Here is a 19,932-nt window from a genome sequence, read left to right as displayed (position 1 = left end):
GATGTAGCAGTGGATCATTTTGTTGACAAGGAATGAGACAGCGATGCCAGAAATGTAATGAGCAAAGCAGTCATGTGCGAGACAAGGAGGCATCAGCAAGGAAAATGGAGGGCTTAACTAAAATTTGTGTGTGAAACAGAAATTGTCGTGTACCTTTTATCATTGCCACTGCTGGGACCAGAAGGCAACTTAAGGTAGAGGTAGAGCTTTTCGATGTCTGTAAACTTCTCAACATCTTGCTGCAAAAAACAAAGAAGACATGATGGTCAGAACCGTCAGAATATTTACTTCCAAATACATCAACAGATTTATGCTTCATGACATTATTTACTGAATGCCCGTGAAGGTATATAAAGGAAAATTAGCCTCTGAAGTTGCACAAAAAACTATGGTGTTCCATGATGTCATGCAAGACCTCATATCAGTGCAGTGTTTCCTCTACATTCGTTTACGTAAAAAATATATATATATATTTTCTTATGTTGTTATGATAATTATTTTTTATTCACAAATATTTTGTGATACAAATAGATTGGTAATCTCTCGTAAACGCTGCAGTGACGATCTAAACGAGCCCTCGTCAAAGTCCGAACTCCATATCCGTATATTCTTCTAGCTTTGTTACCTTGTTTTTGCCATTTTATATGTATATTTATTATCATACAACTGATTGTTTGGGTAAATTTTAAACACTAAGTGATTTAGTTGCCTTAATTTCCCTCCCATGATTAATGATCTGTAAATAATGTCAATAGATTACCACTACTAAGAATAATCAAAAAAGGATTCAACAAAAGTAAATCTATATTTTAGAACATCACTTGACAATGAGTGGCTATGAATGGACATACTACACACTCATCAAGTAAAATGGTCTGAATAGGTTACATTCAACAGTATATCTTGTTCACATGTACTGTATGTATCTGCTTACTGAAGAGGATATGGGTTCAAAAGACATCAGAAGTGAGACACAGCTGTCGTCCAATCAACTCCACCTTGATCGCGTTTCGATTGGTTTCTAAGAATGGATCCATCTTACCTCTTCCTTCACTATTAGCCTCATTGTTGCTAGGGGAAACAGACACTTAACTGAATGAGGTGGGAGATGTCAGCCAATGAGCGGTGAATGGAAAGACGGTTTACTACATTTTTATTGCTACAAGCATGGAGTGAATGCCGCGCCACTGAAGAGTCCAGTCCGCATGTGCGGATGATGTTGCATTGGCCCTTTACAATGCAGTGTCATTGGTTTGCAGATTTTTTTATTGAACTTGACATACCCTGATGATGTAATGAACTTGATACAGTACATTGAAGAGTAAGGTGGTCAATAAATACTGATTTACAGGGCATGAGCAAAGTATTCTAAATCGTTCTGTCATTATTTCAAAATGTAATACACTAATATTGCGATTGTATGATTGCATATGAGTTTACATATTATTGACATACTTTATGTAACTGTTGATTTCATGTATGAAATATGTGTGTGTACATATGCTGCTGCATGCACTTTTACTGTGGACATTACAAAAAACCAAAGCAATAAAAAAATAATCTATTACTATTATTTTCTAATCAGTGCCTTCTAAGGGATGGATGATTTGACTTTGAATGAATGACTTGAATCGGATATCATTAGATTGCATTTTTTTTTATTTTGGACATCCGGAATTGTTCTTAGTTTTTTTGGTATGTACAGTAGAAGCTTTCAATGTTTACTTTTAAAAGTATGTCTCAATGTGAGCATGAAGGATTGTGAAGGTGTTTTTTTGTCATTTAAACAGAAATAAACTCCCTCAAACAATTTGTGCTGTCTGTGTGCTTAATGAGGACTCATGCCGCCAACCTGAATCTGTCAAACACCAGACACACTTGCTGAGTTTCTCAAAAACGAAACACAAAAAACGTCTTAAGTAGCTTTGATATGTCAGTGTGTGTGTGTGTGTGTGCGTGCAAGAGTGTGTGAAATGTGACCTCAAACCGAAAAAACTGAACTAAGAAAATTTACACAAGGCAGGTTGTTCTTTTAAAGTGTCAGATCAAGTCTCCTGTAAACTGTATGTTACATTAATTACAGTATAACAGCTGACAGAACATCTTAACTTAAAAGCACTTTGGGTGGTATAATTCAGAATTGAACCAACTCAGCATGCTCAGAATTATCTTTTGATAACACTTTGTGGTCAAAATTTTTTTTTTAATATATACATCTGAAAATAATAGTAAATAATAGTTTTTACCACAGAAAATATATCTCATTAACCCAGAGTCTTTAATAATTGTAAAATTTGCAATCATAAGCATCAAATGTAGGTAGTGTACATACAGTACAGCGTACATGCACCGTGTAAGGACGTGATCTCACTGCAAGTTTGTTTGGCTACATTTAAGAATGGTTACCTTTAACATATGAATCGATACTATACTAAATCCCGGTACCTGGGAATCGATACCGGTACTCAACAGTAATAATTTTTCGTACGTTTATGTGTGTTCAAATGTGTTAATACCATTTTTTATCTAACTTTTTTCCTACATGTAAAACACTTCTTTGTGGTCTACGTAACATGTAATGGTGGTTCTTTGGTCCAAATTTGGCATAGATTTACCAGTAGTTTTACAGACCATTTCAAACTGCTTTATGACTGTCTCTTCAGAATGCGCCGTATTGTGGGTCGTCTTAACTTACGTGCCTACATGCCAAGCCCCATTCGACTGCGTTTCCACCCCGTCAGCCATGTTGTAGTTTTTTGCCCTTGGATATTGAATCTCTAAAAACATTTAACACTAAACTGTACTGTCTAGTTGTTATCTTGTATTCTTACATTCCTGTGTCTCGTTTGCAAGTACTGTACTGTACTAAACATTGGACTGTGCCTGCAGTTGCAATTCCAAGACGTTAGATGGCAGTAGTGTATAGATTACGGTGTGTTGATTTAGCCAGAAAGTTCCCTGTGTCTTTAGTTGAATGTGCCAATCTTTTCTGTTGTTGAGCCCTCAGGGTTCCCCCCAGATTTCTAACATACCTGTGGGGTGGGGTCAACATGACATCATCATATAATTTGTATAATCTGCGATAATGCATATATAGTACAGGCCAAAAGTTTGGACACACCTTCTCATTCAATGCGTTTTCTTTATTTTAATGACTATTTACATTGCAGATTGTCACTGAAGGCATCAAAACTATGAATGAACACATGTGGAGTTATGTACTTAACAAAAAAAGGTGAAATAACTGAAAACATGTTTTATATTCTAGTCTCTTGAAAATAGCCACCCTTTGCTTTGATTACTGTTTAGCACACTCTTGGCCTTCTCTCGATGAACTTCAAGAGGTAGTCACCTGAAAGGGTTTTCACTTCACAATCATGAAAATAAAGGAAACGCATTGAAATGAGAAGGTGTGTCCAAACTTTTGGCCTGTACTGTATTTTCTATAAAAAGGCAAAATGAAATGTTAATATACATTTAAAAACAAATCTGTGTTATTACTAAATAGTATGAACATATATTGTCTATTTTTCATTTGTTGCTGCTTATTGTACAATGTGCTTTGTTGAGAATTTTTCAAGTTTCCAGAGACTTCTTCAAACTTTTAAGTGACTCATTCTTTATTAACAGCGACTAAGAAAAAATCTAGCATCTTTTTCTAGTGTTATTGGAGACAGCACTCGTGTTTAGGAACTCTACTTCTGTCGCTCGATAGACAAACAGCGAAAACTGCAGCGAGCCTGAGATCACACTTGCTCCAACTGCATTTTCTCTCCTTAAAAGCCGCCACTGCTCTCTTAATATTTGCACATTGCAAATTTTGCAGATCACTGTCGTCTTGGATATATTCAAATATGTCCATATCGCAGAAATGCTATCTCCTGTGTATTGCTTACATCAGGGGTGCTCACACTTTTTCTGCAGGCGAGCTACTTTTCAATTGATCAAGTCGCGGGGATCTACCTCATTCATATATATAATTTACATTTACTTATTTATGAAATATATGTTTTTGTTAACAAGTTAAAGGTGTTTAATGATAATGCAAGCATGTTTAACACATATAGTTAATATTGTTAATAAATTAAAGGTGTTTAATGATAATACAAGCATGTTTAACACATATAGTTAATATTGTTAACAAGTTAAAGGTGTTTAAAGATAATGCAAGCATGTTTAACTCATATAGATTCCTTTCTTTCATGAAGACAAGAATATAAGTTGGTGTATTACCTGATTCTGATGACTTGCATTGATAGGAATCAGACAGTGGTCCTGATAACGTCCGCATTTTCAAATGGAGGACAAAAAAAGTCCTCCTTTCTGTCCAATACCACATGAAAGTGGTTGGTTTTTGGCATCTTATTTGTCCAGCTTCCGTACTCCTTTGTATACACTTTACAAGAAATACATTGGCGGCAAACTCCGTAGCTTGCTAGCTTGTGCACGCCAGCTTTCTGAGACTCTTATGTTGTTAGTGCAGGCAGGATGAAGCAGCGCTTTTATTGTGCAACTGTGCAGTCGGTCTTTGGAGTTTTGACGACAGGTACGGCGCCAGAGTCTGTTGAAATAAAAAGTGTTTCTCGCCTTCCTGTCGGTAATTTTTTCTTAATAATGAGCTGGCAGCAGCCAGCGTCATCTCAGAAGACCCTCGGGTGCCGTGAATGTCAATCAAGTGACGTCATAGTGAAGATTTATGATCGCTCATTTTTAGGACTATTTTTTTAATGCCTGGCTGGCAATCGACTGACACACCCGCTGTGATCGACCGGTAGCTCGCGATCGACGTAATGGGCACCCCTGGCTTACATCAACATCCGGTTTCGTGAACAAAGTATTTTGGGGCAAAAGTGCGCAAATAATAGGCTATATGTAATATATGAAAATATATATATACTTTGATTCCTAAGAAATAGCAATTGGTAAAGGACAGGAAATTACGTGTACGCTGTGGCGCAGTTGTATACATGTTACATACAGTACATTGCGTAAGTTGTTTTTATGTAAGTGAGTTGCAAAATAAAGCTAACGTAGATCCACGCTGATGTCTGTCTCCTCTACTTAACAGCCATAAAAATATAACAACCCCCCAAATATATTGCACTATATATATCCATTCATACTTATAGTACCTTAATTTGTTTTCACATATAAAAAAAACCAAATTTTTACGGTGTGGTGGCTTTGATTTTGCCAAGGCTGGCCGCCACTATCAATTACATGTAGGAGAAACCCTGGTCCTACGAAGTGTTTAAACTAGAGATGTTTCTATCTCGATCATGGGATCTGTTCGGGGCCGATATTTGCGTTTTTTAACTGATCGGTGATTGATGATGAGCTGCCGAGCCCATACGATTTTTACCACAGCTATGTTCCAGTTAGGACTGCAATAATTTATCGAGTACATTTATCAAATAAATTACAAAAAAAGCATCCATTTGTATTTTATTGCTTTGATGATTTGTTAATGAGTGAAACAAGCGCAAGACTGCTCCATTTGCAGTCCACCTACTGGTGATATAGCTTCTTGCGCTGACGGTGAAAAGAATAACAACGAGAAAGTGGACGAGAGAGAAGAGGAGAAAAGCTGTCAAAGGTTTTGCAATCATTTATTTTTCTTGTTCTTTATTTTACAAAACAAATTTTTGAGTTGCTGTTTTAATTATTTTTTTCAGGGAGTAAGTCTCTGGGTGCAGGAAGGCTTTGAGGGCAAACCACAAATGATTTAAATAGGAGCCAATAATACAAACCCCGTTTCCATATGAGTTGGGAAATTGTGTTAGATGTAAATATAAACGGAATACAATGATTTGCAAATCATTTTCAACCCATATTCAGTTGAATATGCTACAAAGACAACATATTTGATGTTAAAACTGATAAACATAGTTTTTTTTGCAAATAATCATTAACTTTAGAATTTAAAGCCAGCAACACGTGACAAAGAAGTTGGGAAAGGTGGCAATAAATACTGATAAAGTTGAGGAATGCTCATCAAACACTTATTTGGAACATCCCACAGGTGAACAGGCAAATTGGGAACAGGTGGGTGCCATGATTGGGTATAAAAGTAGATTCCATGAAATGCTCAGTCATTCACAAACAGGGATGGGGCGAGGGTCACCACTTTGTCAACAAATGCGTGAGAAAATTGTTGAACAGTTTAAGAAAAACCTTTCTCAACCAAATATTGCAAGGAGTTTAGGGATTTCACAATCTACGGTCCGTAATATCATCAAAGGGTTCAGAGAATCTGGAGAAATCACTGCATGTAAGCAGCTAAGCCTGTGACCTTCGATCCCTCAGGCTGTACTGCATCAACAAGCGACATCAGTGCGTAAAGGATATCACCACATGGGCTCAGGAACACTTCAGAAACCCACTGTCAGTAACTACAGTTGGTCGCTACATCTGTAAGTGCAAGTTAAAACTCTCCTATGCAAGGCGAAAACCGTTTATCAACAATACCCAGAAACACAGTGGGCTTCGCTGGGCCTGAGCTCATCTAAGATGGACTGATACAAAGTGGAAAAGTGTTCTGTGGTCTGACGAGTCCACATTTCAAATTGTTTTTGGAAACAGTGGACGTCGTGTCCTCCGGACCAAAGAGGAAAAGAACCATCCGGATTGTTATAGGCGCAAAGTTGAAAAGCCAGCATCTGTGATGGTATGGGGGTGTATTAGTGCCCAAGACATGGGTAACTTACACATCTGTGAAGGCCCCATTAATGCTGAAAGGCACATACAGGTTTTGGAGCAACATATGTTGCCATCCAAGCAACGTTACCATGCTTATTTCAGCAAGACAATGCCAAGCCACGTGTTACATCAACGTGGCTTCATAGTAAAAGAGTGCGGGTACTAGAATGGCCTACCTGTAGTCCAGACCTGTCTCCCATTGAAAATGTGTGGCGCATTATGAAGCCTAAAATACCACAACGGAGACCCCCGGACTGTTGAACAACTTAAGCTGTACATCAAGCAAGAATGGGAAAGAATTCCACCTGAGAAGCTTAAAAAAATGTGTCTCCTCAGTTCCCAAACGTTTACTGAGTGTTGTTAAAAGGAAAGGCCATGTAACACAGTGGTGAACATGCCCTCTCCCAACTACTTTGGCACGTGTTGCAGCCATGAAATTCTAAGTTAATTATTATTTGCAAAAAAAAAAAAAGTTTATGAGTTTGAACATCAAATATCTTGTCTTTGTAGTGCATTCAATTGAATATGGGTTGAAAAGGATTTGCAAATCATTGTATTCCGTTTATATTTACATCTAACACAATTTCCCAACCCATATGGAAACGGGGTTTGTAGTTTTTGCTTTTCTTTAGTTATTGTACACTAGCCACTTTATTTTGTAAAACAAATGTATGTAGCATTCAATCATCAAATGTAATAATCTGATTAACAATAAAACAAGCAAATTCTAAATGTATTAAGATATGTTTTATAAAAATGTGTTATCGTGTTTAGTTACTCGCTATAAAACATTTTCATTTCTATGATCTATTGTCAAAGGATCAGATCGGGATTTGAAATCGGATTGCAACTGATGTCAAAAATCGGATCGGAGGTCAAAAATGTTAATCGGGAAATCTCTAGTTTAAACTGTAAGTATTGTACTTACTACACACCAGCTGTTTGATTGCAACGAGCATTTTAGTTGTATTTTTCTTTACCAAATTTGGAGGTGTTGAAATCACTATTTAAAATTGCTAATGCTTATTGATAGCATATCTATGGCAAATCGAATGTAATTTAGCATTACAATTTGTAATATAACTTTGAGGCAGTCCAACTGAGTCCGCTCTGAGTGATGTCACAAGTAACAAAGGTATTGAAATATGGCACCATTAGATTTTACGTGAATCGGTACTTGGTTGTACCAATAGACTTTGTTTGGTGCCTATAAAGGTACCAAATTGGCTACCCATCCTTAACTATAGTAGCTCCTACCGTCAATCAGACCTTAAAATGTGTAGCGAGGTGAACACAGTTAATATATGATCGTAAATCGTTACTAGAATTACAACATGCAAGCAGTGTGGATTATATAGACGGAGCTTGGAGAAGCATTTTAAGTATTTAGCTTCGCAAGTAAACAATGGCAATTAAAAACAAACAGTGAGTCGGAGAACGTCAACATCAAACTTGCAGGAAATTTGGAGGTGGGCAGCATAAAAAAAAAACATGATGGCTGTCTCAATTATATTTGGGGATGGTCTCAGAATGAATTCAGCATTTGGGGATGGTCTCAGAATTAATTCAGCATTACACAAAGAAACAAGCATGCATGTAATACTCACCAATATGCTGTCCACTTTTGATTGTACAGATTTGCTGCAGCCAGAAAGAAAACAAAATGTACATTAATAATGAATATGGGATTGCAGCAAATATACATTCAGACAGTTTTTCATTTGGAAGTCTGCTCTATTTGGTTTTGTTCATCCATCCATTCATCTTCTCTCTGGTTGCGGAGACAGCAGCCTAAGAAAAGAAGCCCAGACTTCCCTCTCCCCAGCCACTTTGTCCAGCTCCTCCCGGGGGATCACGAGGCGTTGTCAGGCCAGCGGGGAGACATAGTCTCCCCAACGTGTCCTGGGTCTTCCCTGTAGCCTCGTACCGGTCCTAAGTGCCCTAAACACCTCCCCAGGGAGGCGTTCAGGGGGCATCCTGACCAGATGCCTGAACCACCTCAACTGGCTCCTCTCGATATGGAGAGCTTCGCACTCTATCTCTAAGGGAGAGTCCCGCCACCCGACGGAGGAATCTCATTTCGGCCACTTGCACCCGTGATCTTGTCCTTTTGGTCATGACCCTAAGCTCATGACCATAGGTGAGGATAGGAACGCCGATCAACCGATAAATTGAGAGCTTTGTCTTCCGGCTCAGCTCCTTCTTCATCATGACCGATCTAAACAGGGTCCGCATTACTGCAGAACCCGCACCGTCCGCCTGTCGATCTCACGACCCATTCTTCCCTCACTCGTGAACAACACTCCGAGGTACTTGAACTACTCCACTTAGGGCAAGATCTCTTCCCCAACCCAAAGATGGCACTCCACCCTTTTCCGGGCAAGAAATTGGAGGTGTTGATTCTCATCCCAGTCGCTTCACACTCTGCATCGAACCGAGCCAGTGAAAGCTAAATATCCTGGCCAGATGAAGCCATCAGGACCACATCATCTGCACAAAGCAGAGACCTAATCCTGCAGCTACTAAACCGGATCCCCTCAATGCCCTGAATGTGCCTAGAAATTCTGTCCATAAAAGTTATGAACAGAATCAACGGGTCCGACTTACTGCCGGCAATGCGGACCAAGCTCTGACACCAATCATACAGGGAGCAGACCGCCACAATCAGACGGTCCAATACCCCATACTCTCTGTTCATACACAACCTATTTAACATTTATGTCACATTCAGAAATTGTTATACTGTAACAACTAATGGTGGGAACATGTCAATTTTCCAACAGCCAACTACTCCCAAGAATGAAAAGTGACTTAAAAAAACACTAAGAAAGAATAAAATCTTCACGCTCATTGGAAAAGACCCTAAATATACATAGTACACAATTGTTTTGACCTCAATATCAACCGCATTAAGTTAACCAAAAATTGGTTAAATGTAGATTTAAAGAAGCAGTTTGATAAAGGGATTGGCGATATGGCCTATAATCTATATAGCGATATATATTGCAGCCTTTTGAGATGATAATATGTAAATCACAATATATTATTTGGCATATAAATAATAATCGCACCATTTCAAAGCGAGTTACAAAGGCTCCTAATCTGGCTGCTGACATATGCAGTAACATATTGCTTCATTTTCGGTTGTATAATTTGCTCAAAACTATTATTAATCTACTTGTTGATTCACTGTTAGTAGCTGGTTGTTTCCTGTTGTACCATGGTTCTATCTACACTTCTGGTAAAATGCAATAAGCACATATTCTTCTGTTGTTTGGATACTTTACATTAGTTTTGGGTGATACTACAAATTTGGGTATTGATCCAATACCAAGTATTGGTGATACCAACATTGATACTTATAATTCAAATTTTCAAGATCACTGAATGATTCAATACAGGATTGTGGTGTTTCAATATCAGTTAAATATTAAAATTATTTCCTTGTTCCCTTGTATTACGTACAAAATATATAATAATGCCAGTGCAAAATAACTAAAAAAAAAGCAAAAACAACAAACTATGCTGTGATAATAAAAAATATCAATCTAACCACTGTTTTAACTATTAACTGATACTACACTTGGTATGATTACTGTCAAAATGTGTATCAATCTGCCCACCTTTGTTTACATTCAAAAGTTCAAGCTTAGCGGTTTGCTAAGTGTTTTTGTATCCTCCTTCGGGGTGTAGTGCAGCATGTTTAGCTATTCCTCGTAATCCCGTTCTCCAATGATGATAATACTTGTGAGAAACTTACTTTATTTGCCAACAGGAAGGCTAGGATTAGCAGTTTAGAAGCTGCACTGTGGAGCGTCATTAACCGTATGCGAGGACGCTATATTGCGTTGAGGATGCATCCGTTCGTTTGTCACCGTCAAATTTGCAGTGCATAGCTAGAATGTGTCATCAACATGTATTATCACGATATGTCGATAGTATTAAAAGCTCTATATATTTATTTAGTATATCGTATAGATTGTGCAACCCTAGTTTGAAGATACAGTGCTAAACCATGCACCACGTGTTGCTGCATATTATAATATATACATATATTATATATTTATAATATATATATATATTTATAATATATATATACATTTATATGTACATAAAATTTATATATATATACATACATACATATATACAGTGTATATATAGACATATATAAACTTATAAGCTGCATTCGGGCTGAGATAGAAACACAGAAAGATCCCGAGCCCGGGATTGAACTCAGGACTACTCAGGACCTTTGTATTGTGAGGCAGATGCACTAACCCCTCCACCACCGTGCTGCCCGAGTTTTTTTTGTTTTTTTTTGCCCCATACATGTAGTGCCCCCCCCCCCTACATTTAAACACAGTGATATCGTGCAAAATGTCTGTAATGCTACAGTGACCAAAATTATTAAATATACTTGTTAAATAAAACCTCTACCTTGTTTTTAATTAATATCACGCTACTGTATTTCAATGTTGGTCATTATGGTGAAAAATGTTTTGAGAACCACTGATGTAGGTGATATCGTACAACATAAAGTCAATCAGTGGCAACTCACACCATGCAAGCATATTCAATTATTGTGTACTCAAATTAGAAATAACCAATGTTCCTCTAACTTCTGTTTATCAACAAAAAAGTCAATTGTTTTAGTGTATGGGCGTAAAAAAAGAAAAGACTCCCTGAGGGTGTTAACGGCAGATAGCTCTATCCCAAATAACGCTCTGTGGTAGATAAAAAAAAAGGAGCGTTACTCAATAGCTTTCATGTGCAAACAGTTCTTGCGTGCACAGACTAACAAGTGCATACAAAACAATATCAGCCAATGTATTACATGTAGTATTGATGGAACAAACAACAAAATGAGGGCTGAACTGAAAACACACTTTGTCCCGTTCCATAAGCGACAACACTAATGACATTTCACCTCCATGCACAGAATGCATTTAACAGGATGTTTATTAATGTGCCTGCATGGAACTACTTCATAAGGCAACAATAATGTTAAAAAGAGCTCACAGTATGGAGCAGTGCAATTCTTTAAATAGGTCATATTATGATTTTTTTTTTTTTACATTCAAAACACTTCCTTGTGGTCTACTCAGTGGCTCTCAAACTTGTTTCACCAAGTACCACCTCAAAAAACACTGTCTCTCTAAGTACCACCATAATGACATACAATAAAGTACAGTAGCACAATAGGCCTAAGTTTTCATTAAAATAAGGCGGAGGTTTTATTTAGCAAGTATCTGTGTATTTAATATTGTGGCCACTGTAATATGACATAACGTTTGAAAAGTAACACTGTGTTTGAATATATGAAAATAAAACACTGTACTTTAAATCAACTGATTCTTTAATGTACCACTTGATGGAGCCCCCATACCACCCGTGGTACACGTATCCAAGTTTGACAATCACTGGTCCAGATAACATGTAATGGTGGTTCTTTGGTCTTACAGACAATCTTCAAGCCGTTTTCTAAATGTCTCTTTAGAATGCGCCGTTTTGTGGGCAGTCTTATTTACGTGCCAAAGCTCTCTTACAGGCCAAGCCCCCTTCGACGGCATCTCCACCCTGTCATCCATGTTGTAGTTTTAAGCGCTTATAGCCGTAGAAAAATGGATGGATGGATATGGAGTACTGACAGGTATAAGTTAGAACTATACGCTGCTTTTTATTAGAAATGGCAACAATGGAGGAGCACGCATGGGCATGTACGAGACAGTCTGCCCCACAACAAAAGAATAGAGAAAAATAACGAATTTAGCATCCTTGCCAACCCTCCCGTTTTTAGCGGGAGAATCCTGATATTCAGCGCCTCTCCCGACAACCTCCCGGCAGAGATTTTCTCCAGACAAACTCCCGGTATTCAGCCGGAGCTGGAGGCCACGCCCCCTCCAGCTCAATGCGGACCTGAGACTGACACTGAGTGGGGACAGCCTGTTCTCACGTCCGCTTTCCCACAAAATAAACAGCTTGCCTGCCCAAAGACGTCATAACATCTAGGGCTTTTATAGAGTGCACAACTGCGCACACAACAAGGAGACGAGGCAGAAGAACGAGGAAATTACAGACATGGCGGCCGAAATGATATACTCATCATGAACGGAGAAGTTAAACAGGACAATACTGCCATCTAATGGATAGCCACTGGAACACTGAAATTCAAGTTGTTTTTTTTTTCTATGTAAATAAAATTTAAAAAAAAAATATATATATATAGCTAGAATTCACTGAAAGTCAAGTATTTCATACATATATATATATATATATATATATATATATATATATATATATATATATATATATATATATATATATATATATATATATATATATATATATGAAATACTCGAGTTGGTGAATTCTAGCTGTAAATAACCACGCCCCCCGACCCCAAAAGCTCCCCCCCCAACCCCGACCAAGCCCCCCCCCCTCCCGATATTGGAGGTCTCAAGGTTGGCAAGTATGGAATTTAGTGATTACAGCGTTGGACTACAACTGAACAAAAATGGCGGACTCGCGCAAAGTTTTTCAGATAAATCTCTACTAGGGTTGTACGGTATACCAGTATTAGTTTAGTACCGTGATACTAATGAATCATATTCAGTACTATACCGCCTCTGAAAAGTACCAGTCCCTGCAGGACAAGGAATAGCTAAACATGCTTCACTACACACCGTACCTCACCAGCGTCAACATGTAAACAAATGCCATTGGTGGATCTACACCTAACATCCACTGTAATGATACCAAGTACAGTAGCGTATCTAGTCGATACTACTATGATTACGTCGATATTTTTTGGCATCACAACATCTTCTTTCGTTTTTTTATTATGTATATTATCTTTATAAACTCAGGTCCCTGGACACAAGAGGACTTTGAATATGACCAATGTATGATCCTGTAACGACTTGGTATCGGATTGATACCTAAATTTGTGGTATCATCCAAAACTAATGTAAAGTGTCAAACAACAGAAGAATAAGTGATTATTACATTTTAACAGAAGTGTAGATAGAACATGTTAAAAGAGAAAGTAATCAGATATTAACAGTCAATGAACAAGTAGATTAAAAATTCATTTTCTAACACTTGTCCTTAATAATGTTGACAAAATAATAGAATGGAAAATGGGACAATATGTGACCTGTGCTGGCAAAATGAGTCACAATGAGGAAATTTTAAAAACGGAGTTATTGTTATTTACACATTCTCCATCTAAAGACCTTCAAAATGATATATGGTTTGTTGGAATCGGACAGAAAATGACCGAGTTACATCCGATTGAAGTCGACCAAGTTTGAGGGTCCGTTTTGAGAAAAACCAGCTTAAAGTTTACTGTTCCAGAACAGAATGTTCCAAAACAAAACTCCATAGCAACCATACCTTAAAAGTCCTTGTAGCAACACCAAAATTGGTACAATTAAAGTCAAATCCTATGTCTAAAGGAAAAATATATATTCAACTCTATTGAAAACGGTTATGTACAAAAATTTCAACACTGTTATGTCACAGTTTTTTTGTTAACTGGTCAGTTTGTCAGCTGTCCGTAATATTCCTGACCGGCAGCACTAAGAAGATTCGCCGACTGCAGTGAATTTAGCGCACTTGCAACCGCCTGTGTACCCTCTCCACCTTCTAAATCCATTACGGAATGTAAAACAGTCTAACTTATCCACAAAAATAATAATTAAATGTTCGAAAATCACCTTTTTTCACCAAATATTCTGCTCGAATTACTGTGTTGTTTTTCATCAGGGCGCTGCCATGATACCACAATGCACCGCGCGGGGTGATTCAACTAATGAGGGTACGCCTCACAGCGACCGGTTAGCAACAAGCCGGATTTGTTTACGTCGGGACAGGTTTAAAAACTCGAATTATATTGGTTCAGAATGGCGTCATCGGGAATTCCATGCTCATTTTTAGAAAGTACGTAAACTTGGCGTCACAATGATACCAAATATGGCTAGGGGGATTCCCCCTTATTGCCGCGAGTGAGCGTTGAAAACACTTGATTTTCTCAAGGAATTTTAACACAAAGGACTAAATTTTGAAGACATACCTTGTACAAATAAAGGTGATTTAAGATGTTTTCTTGCTATTTCAATGATTGGGATCGCTAGATTGTGGCTTTATGGACTCATTTTTGTGAAAATCTCAATTTCAACCAAGATACATTTTTTTCACTTATTTGCCTGTAGGTCAAAATTAGCCTGTGCGTATTCCGACTCATTTTGCCAGCACGGGTCACATGTTACTGCATACGTCAGCAGACTAATTATGAGCCTTTGTTTGCTTACTTACTAATAAAATTGTCTCGTATGTTCACTATTTTTTTTAAGGACAAACTTGCAATAATAAACATATGTTGAATGTACCGTAAGATTTTTTGTTAAAATAAAGCCAATAACGCAATTTTTTGTGGTCCCCTTTATTTAAAAAAGTACCAAAAAGTATCAAAATAATTTTGGTACCAGTACCAAAATCATGGTATCGGGACAACACTAATCTCTACCATATATGGCGCTATCCGCTACTGTAATTAAGGCAAAATACGTCACTAGTCTCAAATTCCAAACAGCTTGTTTGGAGCAAGTTTGGAAGAAGGCACGATTGTTTAATGAACATCTCTGCCATGCCGCCATCGTTTGATTTAAAATATGCTGGATTTATGAGGATTCCAAATAGACAAAAACAGTACCAACAGTTAAGAAAAGTTGGTTTTGCATTATAGGACACCTTTAACACTGCAAACATCAATCACATTAATAACAGGGCAAGCCCCCTTCGACTACGTCTCCACCCCGTCATCCATGTTGTGGTTTTAAGCGCTTTTAGCGGTAGAAAATGGATGGATGGATGTGGAGTGTACTGACGGGTAAAAGTTAGAACTATACGCCGCTTGTTATTAGAAATGGCAACAGTGGAGGATCACGCATGTGCATGTAGGAGCCAGTCTGCCCCACAACAAAAGAATAGAGAAAAATAAGGAATTACAACTGAAAAAAATTGGCGGACTCGCGCAAAGCTGTTCAGATAAATCTCTACCATATATGGGTTATACTTGTATAGCGCTTTTCTAACTTCAAGGTACTCAAAGCACTTTGACACTATTTCCACATTCACACACACATTCACACACTGATGGCGGGAGCTGCCATGCAAGGCCCTAACCACGACCCATCAGGAGCAAGGGTAATATATGGAGCTATCCGCTGTTGTAATTAAGGCAAAATACATCATTATTATTTGGAAGAAGGCACAACTGTTTTATGAACCGCCACGGTTTGATTTCAAATTTGTGGGATTTTTGAGGATCCCGAATAGACAAAAACAGTACCGACAGCTAAGAAAAGTTGGTGTTACACTATAGGACACCTTTAACACTGCAAACGTCAATCACATTAATAACCATGTTGTCACATAAATACATCCATCAAAACTGCATATTATCATCTTAAACTGCTCAGTGGTCTTGTGGTTAGAGTGTCCGCCCTGAGATCGGTAGGTCGTGAGTTCAAACCTCGGCCGAGTCATACCAAAGACTATAAAAATGGGAGCCATTACCTCCCTGCTTGGCACTCAGCATCAAGGGTTGAAATTGGGGGTTAAATCACCAAAAATGATTGCCGGGCACGGCCACCGTTGCTGCTCACTGCTCCCCTCACCTCCCAGGGGGTGAGCAAGGGGATGGGTCAAATGCAGAGGTTAAATTCACCACACCTAGTGTGTGTGTGTGACAATCATTGGTACTTTAACTTTAACCATGTTGTTACATAAATACATCCATCAAAACTGCATATTATCATTTTAATTACAGATGTACTGATCGTGCAGGTGTACCTAATGTGGTCGGTCACTGGTATGTTGGGATGCACATTAAAATTGTGCAGGGCAAAAAGGAAATACAGTATTTGTGGTGCAAATTTGCTTTATAAAAATGCATTTGCATTGTGTTACAAGCAGGGCTGTACACAAACAACAAAAAACAAGTACTACTATGTACTACACTAGTAGACTGCATGGTACTGACAGGTATAAGTTAGAACTATACGCTGCTTGTTTTTAGAAATGGCAACAGTGGAGGAGCACGCATGTGCATGTACGAGCCAGTCTGCCCCACAACAAAAGAATAGAGAAAAATAAGGAACTTAGTGATTACAGATTTGGACATACATGCATCCATCAAAACTGCATCTTATCATCTTAATTACAGATGTATTGATGGTGCAAGTGTACCTAATGTGGTCGGTCAATTGTATGTTAGGATGCACTACTATGTACTACACTAGTAGACTGCATGGTACTGACAGGTATACATTAGACCTATACGCTGCTTGTTATTAAAGTTAAAGTACCAATGATTGTCACACACACACTAGGTGTGGCGAAATTATTCTCTGCATTTGACCCATCACCCTTGATCACCTCCTGGGAGGTGAGGGGAGCAGTGGGCAGCACAATCATTTTTGGTGATTTAACCCCCAATTCCAACCCTTGATGCTGAGTGCCAAGCAGGGAGGTAAAGGGTCCCATTTTTATAGTCTTTGATATGACTCGGCCGGGGTTTGAACTCACAACCTACCAATCTCAGGGCAGACACTCTAACCACTAGGAGAAATGGCAACAGTGGAGGAGCATGCACGTGAATGTACGAGCCAGTCTGCCTCACAAGAAAAGAAAACAAAAAAACAAGGAACTTAGTGATTACAGCTTTGGACATACATACATACATCAAAACTACATATTGCTATCTTAATTACAGATGTATTGATCGTGCAGGTGTGCCTAATGTTGTGGTCGGTCACTTGTATGTTAGGATGCACATCAAAATTGTGCAGGGCAAAAAGGAACATACAGTACACTGTAAAAAAAAAAAGTTGAGAAAACGCAAATTTTCAAGGCAACATGATGCAACTAGATTTTTGCGTTTTCTCAACTTTTGATTACTATTGTTGACCTAACTAAGATTTACAAGTTGAGATAAGAGTTATGTCAACTCGGATCTTCTTGTCAGTAATATCACATATGATCACAAGTTAATATTCCATATGATTTGTGGCTTTATTCTTTTGTAAAACGGACCAAACTCGCCACAAAATTAAATACATTTTTCAAAAAAGATTTGAAAGATCCGAGTTGACATAACTCTTATCTCAACTTGTAAATCTTAGTTAAGTCAACAATAGTAGTCAAAAGTTGAGAAAACGCAAAAATCTTGTTGCATCATGTTGCCTTGAAAATTTGCGTTTTCTCAACTTTTTTTTTTTTTTTTTTACAGTGTTGTGGTGCAAATTTGCTTTATAAAAATGCATTTGCATTGTGTTACAAGCAGGGCTGTACCACTACGACAAAAACCAGTACTACTATGTACTACACTAGTAGACTGCATGGTACTGACAGGTATAAGTTAGACCTATACGCTGCTTGTTATTAGAAATGGCAACAGTGGAGGAGCACGCATGTGCATGTAGGAGCTAGTCTGCCCCACAACAAAAGAATAGAGAAAAATAAGGAACTTAGTGATTACTGCTTTGGACATACAAACATCCATCAAAACTGCATATTATTATCTTAATTACAGATGTACTGATCGTGCAGGTGTACCTAATGTTGTGGTCGGTCACTGGTAGGTTAGGATGCACATTAAAATTGTGCGTGGCAAAAAGGAACATACAGTATTTGTGGTGCAAATTTGCTTTATAAAAAATGCATTTGCATTGTGTTACAAGCAGGGCTGTGCGGCTATAAATCAACAAAAACAAGTACTACTATGTACTACACTATAGTATGCACTAGTAGTATGCTCGTACATGCACGCATGTACATGTACGAGACAATCTGCCCCACAACAAAGGAATAGAGAAAAATTAGGAACTTAGTGATTACAGCTTTGGACATACATGCATCCATCAAAACTGCATGTTACTATCTTAATTACAGATGTATTGATCGTGGAGGTGTACCTAATGTTGTGGTCGGTCACTGGTAGGTTAGGATGCACATCAAAATTGTGCAGGGCAAAAAGGAACATACAGTATTTGTGGTGCAAATTTGCTTTATAAAAATGCATTTGCATTGTGTTACAAGCATGGCTGTGAAGCTATAACACAACACAAACAAATACTACTATGTACTACACTAGTAGTATGCACTAGTAGTAATGCAGCATAGGTAATAAATGATGTGTGGATGCAGATGTTACTATGACACCTGTCATCAGCCCCACGGGTGGACTGTCATCGCTAACATGGCCTCCCGTGGCTCCATGCTAATGATTCAAGTTACAACTCCTACCAAGAAGGCGATGCTAATGTAGTATTTACATGCGAATATCCACCAGGCAGTGACGCTTCTCTCGCGTTTGTGTGTGTACACGAAATTTATTCGCAGCCGCTTTGTGCTGCTCGTCCACGGCTAAGTAGATGCGCTAATGACGGAGCTAGCAAAAAAAAAAAAAAAAAAAACACGGGGGGGGAAGAAGACTGCAGCTTCGCGGGCTTCGTTTCCATTCTTACCAAATTGAATTTTTGATTTTTAACTGCAAGGCGTTGGCTTCCGGCCCCTGGAGTCCCGGCACCAGCGCTGGAAGAGAGCCGAGTCCCGAGGCAGGCTTGTGGTCAGCTTGTTGTTGATCATCAGCCATCATTGGAGGGGTGGTGGTGGGGGAGCTTTAACAAGCAGGCCGCATCCCCGGCACAGCGCAGCGCCGCGACCGCTGCTGGGGCGGCTCGGGCAGCTAGGACGGCCCGCCGCGGAACATGGCGACTACAAACACGGGGGCTGTGAGTCGGGGATGAGGAAGGCAAAAGAAGAAGAAAAGAAGAAGGGCGGCCATGCACCAGGCATTTCGCAGAGCTCCCTCCGCCACCTATTGCACGCCTGCAGCAGCCAGCGGCAGCCGAGGACGAGCTCCCGCGTCACGTTACACACAGAAGGCGAGAGAAGCACCGGAAACAACTTTCAAAATAAAACGATTTTAAAGGCAACGTGTATGTAGCTAGCATGCAAAGTAATTGTTTGCTAACCATCTTAAAATGTGGTCTCCTCTAGTCCAGTGTATATTTTAGCGACCCAGAAGAGTTAGTGCTGCCAGGGGTTCTGGGTATTTGTTCTGTTGTGTTACGGTGCGGATGTTCTCCCAAAATGTGTTTGTCATTCTTGTTTGGTGTGGGTTCAAAGTGTGGCACATATTTGTAACAGTGTTAAAGTTATGTTAAA

The 19,932-nt window shown here is 38.7% G+C and overlaps 1 protein-coding gene across 3 annotated transcripts in view; it reads right to left on the bottom strand.

The window, feature by feature from the left end:
- LOC133641961 (DNA-binding protein RFX7) overlaps positions 1-19,633 on the bottom strand; it is a 38,004-nt gene extending 18,371 nt beyond the window's left edge. For 2 of the 3 annotated variants that reach the window (XM_062036127.1, XM_062036128.1), the window contains exons 1-3: positions 19,230-19,633; positions 8,307-8,340; positions 155-239 (exon numbers count right to left, since the gene is read on the bottom strand). In XM_062036127.1, the coding sequence (XP_061892111.1) occupies positions 155-239; positions 8,307-8,340; positions 19,230-19,360 (250 nt within the window). In that variant the 5' untranslated portion in view covers positions 19,361-19,633. Of the gene's footprint in view, positions 1-153; positions 240-8,306; positions 8,341-19,229 lie in introns of all 3 variants that reach the window. The other variant, XM_062036129.1, reaches the window with a different exon arrangement.
- Between the last annotated feature and the right edge of the window lie 299 nt (positions 19,634-19,932).

The sequence above is a fragment of the Entelurus aequoreus genome, linkage group LG24 (genome assembly GCF_033978785.1).
Source record: "Entelurus aequoreus isolate RoL-2023_Sb linkage group LG24, RoL_Eaeq_v1.1, whole genome shotgun sequence".
Lineage (NCBI taxonomy): Eukaryota > Metazoa > Chordata > Actinopteri > Syngnathiformes > Syngnathidae > Entelurus > Entelurus aequoreus.
Note: the sequence above shows the minus strand (reverse complement) of the source record. Positions and strands in the feature narration are given on the sequence as shown.